Below are 5,817 nucleotides of genomic sequence, written 5' to 3'. Positions count from 1 at the left end.
ATCTACATTGACTACTTGCAACTGCTTAGAGGATCAGGGAAGCTAAGAACAGAGAACAGAACGCTTGAAGTGATGCCAGAAATCAAAGTAGAACATTAAAGAACATCGTTAAAGACTTTGCAGTTCCTGTTGTCGCGCTATCACAAATTAGTCGCAGAGTAGAAGAAAGGCAAAAACAAAAAGACCGCAATTAGCAGACCCAAGAGAGTCAGGGAGCATCGAATAAGCATTTAAGCTGTGATTATTAGTTTTGCTTGCCTCAATAAGTATAGACAGCTTACTACATAAAATAGGCTCCAATAACGAACTGGAGATAAAACGGGTGTTGCAAAGAACAGAAGTGGCTCAACCGGCAAAGTTACAAAGTTCGCTTATCCGAAGTTAATACTGGTAGGATATTAAATCTAGGGGATTCGTAAATGTCTTTCCTGTGTTTTATTGAAACAATGGTTACTTTGCTATACTACATTTTTTGCAAAAGCATTTACATGACACATAACTACGATAATCTGCCAAAGTTCTTATTCCTTTTCTGTGAAGTCGCTTTGAGTTTGTAACGCAAACGATTCACCAAGATCAATTGCCGGGTTAACTGTAAAGGGGCGTTCTTTTACTATTTCTTCAATTCTTAACTTTATTGTTTTTGGAAGAGCTGGTAGATGTCCCCTTTTTCTTACTAACATTTTTTAGGGAACTTAATCTTTATAGCGCTTAGTCCCACTCCTGACGTCTTTTTTAGATCAACTGCTTTCTGCACCTGGAACATTAAAAGTCTTAGCAGGCAGCACGTTCAATTAATATTTTATCTTCCTCATTTTCAATTGCTTCTTGCATCAGCTCCTCTTACTAGCTTTTAACGGGCTTGTTTCTCTATTTTAGCCAGCCCAGCAAGACACTCTAGAAATTTCACTGTTGAAAAGTTACGTTGATTCCTGAATCCGCCATAAGTTTTACCGAAGTTTATCAGTAATTATACAACATTTTCCTGAATTTTTCAATAAAAGATCTCTCTCCTAAACTTCTTAGAAGAGATGCTTTTGACTTATAATAAATCTTTGATAACTTTTGTTTGCTTATAAACAACACTTCTAGTGCTTTTTATTGAAACAATAATTACTTTGTATTTCCTTATAACGTCCACACGATGAACAATGCGTAGGTAATTTAAATCAACTCTACCCCTTCTGTGTCCTTTGAAGTTACCATATAACGGTTTCTTACCTCAAATTTCATTGGATCAACTGCCAGTCTGGCTCTTTCTATGGCTTTTATGATACTTGACCTTATTTCTTTTGAGATGCGTGGAAGATCTTTCTTAAGAATATTTTTTGAATAGATAATATCGTATTTGAGCTTATGCTCCATCTTTTAGAACTGTATTCCAGTCTATGTCCTTACTTCTAATCATATCCATATCTGGAGTATCACATTCATCAACAATTTGAGATAGTGCAATATCTTCCCACTTCGTCAATCGCTCTTCTAATTAACTTTTCTGCTAATTCTTGAACAGGTTTCTTTAGTAGCTTTAGCTAAATCAGCAAAGACACCTGAGGTTTCATGACTGAAAGTTACATTAATCCTTGAATCCGCCATAAGTTTTACCGAAGTTTATCAGTAATTATACAACATTTTCCTGCCAATAAAGATCTCTCCCTAAACTTAGAAGAGATCTTTTATGGTTAAACTACTTTGATTTGCTCGAAGTCTGTAAAGCAAAGTATGTGCTTGAATTCACGAACGAAGAAGGTAATGAACCCCCTAACTGTTCTAGCTCTCTCAGAGAAAGCTTCCCTTCCATAACAAACCTTGCGTTTTTCTCTTCCTGTGTCTCAGAAATTTTTTGATTATACTTTGAACACGAGGTACTCTCATCATTTCTTTTAAAATCTTTCATAATTAAACCCTTAAAGCTATAAAGAATACTAAACTAGTATACAGTAAAACATAATACTTTGGCAAGTTACTATCCCAGTTGGATTTAGTGTTTTCTCAGATATTAAACCTTTTTAAGTAATAATGTATTTTTCACTTCTCTTAAATCTGTAGAAGGACCTCCAAGTTGATCCACAACTTCTGAAATATCCCATTTAGTCGGATCTGGCATATGCGGTAAAAGCCTTCCCCATGAACCTCCTAATTGCTCTAACTCTTTTTCAGGATATTTTTCCTGCTGCACCTGTGAGCCCAATTCTTTAAGTGCAAACCTTGCCTCTGGACTTTTTGCTATAAAATCCTCTACTTTATTAGCTCCTTCAGATAAAAGCTTTACCTCCCTCAGAACTTTCTTGTGCAATTGTGACGCTAACGCTTCATACAAAGGTTTTTGCTTTTACCTTGAGGACCCAATATTACCTCTGTATTTGCTTGCAACTGTTCTTCAGTAATACCATTTCTTTCAATAAACTCGACAGGCTTGTCAGAATGAATAAGAACTTTGATCTTACATTCTTTTCCTCCTCTTCAACTTCCCAATTTATAGTCATTTCATATGAATCATGAGCTACCTCATATATTCTTGTTCCATCCTCACAAAGGGACAAACGTATTCCTCTCGTTTTATTATCGTCAGGAGAGCAAAGAGTAACTGTTGTAATACCTAGTTCATTGCATGATTTACCACTCAAAAAGTCTAGCAAGTTGATTTCTTTTTTACCTTCAAACCACTCAAGCCTTATGGAAGGAAAAGCAACTCCATTTTCATCTACATGTTGTTCAAGACATAAAAATTTTAGTTTTAAACCGCTATCTTTTATTTTTCTTAATACTTCTTTTTTTGTTTCATCTGTAACAAATCCCGTAATTATAGGGACGTTTACGATAATTCATATCATAGGCCAATTTGCCATTGCCCAGCATATCAACATGAAAATAACCAGAAGAAAATTTCTTCCACGAATCCTTATCTGAAAAGTGATAGCCATGTGTATTACCAGGAATAAAGTCACTTACAGAATTTCTACTAAAACCCTTATCAAGAAAAAAGTGGAACTAAAGTTTCCCAAACTTCTTTTTACTTGACCAAATTGATTTTCTTAAAAGCATTTAACATACTAACCCCCGTATTTAATGCCACAATAAATTTATTATGACATTACGGAATATGCTAAGTCAACCCTTTAACTTTAAATTTTTATGATAAATAACGAAAAATTAATATTCTTTACATGGTATAGAATATGCTATAGCATACCATTTCTAGTAGAAATCAAGCTTAAAATTTAAGGGAATTTGTGTAAGGGCACCTCTGCCCTTTACACTCATTTTATTTTTTAGTAGAATTCAAGCGCCAACAAAAAAAACTACTAACATCCTATGAAAGGAAATCAAAATAAAGAGTACCAAAACGAAAAAAAGAGTCAAGCAAAAAAAAGCTTGACTTCGCATCATTATGTCTATCACAACTTCAGCATACGAGGAAGCATTCACATAGTTAATGTAAACAGCAAGCATGTGCAGGCGCAAATAGGCTCTAGAAGGCGAATAAAAGCGCGAGAGAAGTCAATTGAGCGCAAACTTCCGACGAGAACTTTCGACGATGAAACGCGTCTCACTGGCAGTGAACTACTGCAAGTTTTAAAAAACAAGGAAGTGAGATGGTTTAAAAATGGCACTTCTGTTCCTCCGGAACATAGTACTTATCTTTTAGAGGCTTTTAGTCCACACAAAGCAAAGAAAATTTTTTCCAGTTCAGCGCAAAAAGCGGCGGAAAAATACTTTGTCAGAGTAGTAAAAGAGAAGTTTCGCGATTTAAAAACATCGAAAGCACCGGATGTGCTCGCAATTAGAGAGAAAGCAATAGAAAAAGTTCTGAAGAAGTTCAAGAATCACTGTGAATTTATATCAATAAAGGTATATATTTGTAATTTATTCATCACCTTCGATGAACATCTCTACAGCAAGATGAGCATGAAAGAAAAAGTGGACCACCACATAGATTTGATAATAAAAAACACAAGTGAAGAGAGAGAGGAAGAGCTGCTGAAGAAGGGAGTAGCGCCAGAGGAAGTATATCAAATATTCAGAACGGTCCAGGGATCGAATCTGTATCGCATCAGGCTGCTGAGCGAGCGAGGAGGAGCTTCTCTTGAGATATACATCAGGAAAGAGCTGCAGCGCCGGCTAAAACTTCTTTTCAACAGGTTCAAAGATAGAATGATCAAAATAGGTGTCGACACGGAGAAAGACTTTTTCTTGATCGCGCGCCGGCATTTTTCGTTTTTATTCACGAAGAAATACGTCAAAAACAGAAAGAAAGTAATGAGGGAGGTAGAATATATACTATCTTGCCTTAGAGAAAATCCGTTTGATGTTCTGAAAGATTACGACAAACTCTGCGAGCTACAAGGAGTTGGGCCACCTGGATAAAAACTAAAAATGGTAAAGTTTCGCCCCGAAGTGACCCCCTTTATGCTTAATTGAAAAAAACAACGAAAAGTGCGACAATTATATTAGTTTTAGTATTAGGAAATTGTTTTTACTTAAAAAATAGTAGAATAAAATCCTTTCATTTTCTTTAATTTTAAAAAGTTATTCACAATACAATATATAAAAGCTTATATTATAGTTCTTATAGTATATTCTTATTAAAGAAGTCGAAAGTACCCCTATATTATCACTATAAAGGAAGAAAGAGTTATAGAGAGGTTATTCACAGTTTAAGTACTTTCTTATTGCTTCTACTATGATAGCAGTGCTACTAGTTTTAGTTTCAAATGCTATTTTTCTTAATTCCTGATGCAAATTAAGCGGCAATCTTACCGTAAGTCTATGCGTTTGCTCCATTTTTTTTATGAAAGCATTTGCCCATTGATCATCCCTTGTACAACCTATCGTAGAGTTACTAGGAGTTTCATCCAATCTGCTTTCTGAAACCTTGGGAATCCTTTTAGACATTAACTTGGACATTTAAAACCTCTTTGTAAACAGACTCCATTTCCTCAATTGCCTTTGTATCGGCTGGTTTATACTCAACAATAGCCATACCTTTGCCAGAAGCACGCCGAACTGCAACTCGTTCACTTAAGAAATTATCACACCTCGTTAGGTTATCAAAATCACTTAAGAAATCATCACAGTCTTCGATTTCTTTTTTAGCTGTAACTGGATTAGTACTCACTCTATTAAGTAACACTTTTGCGCTTAGATTCCCTGGAACACTAGCAACCAAGTTGCTCAGAGTTTCAAATGTCCACATATCAAACTCAGAAGGAACAATAGGAAATATAGCTAAGTCAGCTAATGACAAAGCAGCTCTTAACGCTTCATTATCAGCACCACCTGCGTCAACAACAATATCTTGATATTTCGACTGTAAGGCTCGTAATTCATTTCTAATTACCGTACCAACATTAATCGTTCGTTTGTCTAGGACCTTTTGACTACTGCTAACTCTTAGTAAATCACTATTCTCATCTCGACGAGAAGCCCACAGAGTAGCTGTTCTTTGAGGATCAATATCATAGAGAAGAACATCCACTTTTTTGATAACACGCATCGTTGTTATATTTGTAGCTATGGTTGTTTTTCCACAACCACCTTTTTGACCACCAACAACTATCAACATAGAAGACCTTCGAACTTTAATCTCACTATGATGTCAATGTGTCAATGTGTCAATGTGTCAATGTGTCAGTATGTCAGTATGTCAGTATGTCAGTATGTCAGTATGTCAGTATGTCAGTATGTCACAAAGAAGAAAAAGAGGATTATTCACTGAATAATCAACAATTCTGTGAATAACTAAAGATCACAAACACTCAAACAAGAAAAAGGTGCTTTTGCTCGAGTGTTTTTAGCACCGTTCTCCAAAAACGT

General features: G+C 35.5%; 1 protein-coding gene across 1 annotated transcript; it reads right to left on the bottom strand.

The window, feature by feature from the left end:
* Window positions 1-4,888: 4,888 nt before the first annotated feature.
* Window positions 4,889-5,566, bottom strand: LOC123274422 (sporulation initiation inhibitor protein Soj-like). Its single transcript, XM_044742029.1, has one exon. The coding sequence runs from the start codon at window positions 5,564-5,566 to the stop codon at window positions 4,889-4,891; it is 678 nt and encodes a 225-aa protein (XP_044597964.1).
* Window positions 5,567-5,817: the final 251 nt, after the last annotated feature.

The sequence above is a fragment of the Cotesia glomerata genome, unplaced genomic scaffold (genome assembly GCF_020080835.1).
Source record: "Cotesia glomerata isolate CgM1 unplaced genomic scaffold, MPM_Cglom_v2.3 scaffold_338, whole genome shotgun sequence".
NCBI lineage: Eukaryota > Metazoa > Arthropoda > Insecta > Hymenoptera > Braconidae > Cotesia > Cotesia glomerata.
This window is presented reverse-complemented; position numbering and strand designations above follow the sequence as displayed.

Bases quoted from the DNA above. Each gene is read 5' to 3' on its own strand.
- LOC123274422 (XM_044742029.1), bottom strand. From the start codon at position 5,566: ATGTTGATAGTTGTTGGTGGTCAAAAAGGTGGTTGTGGAAAAACAACC.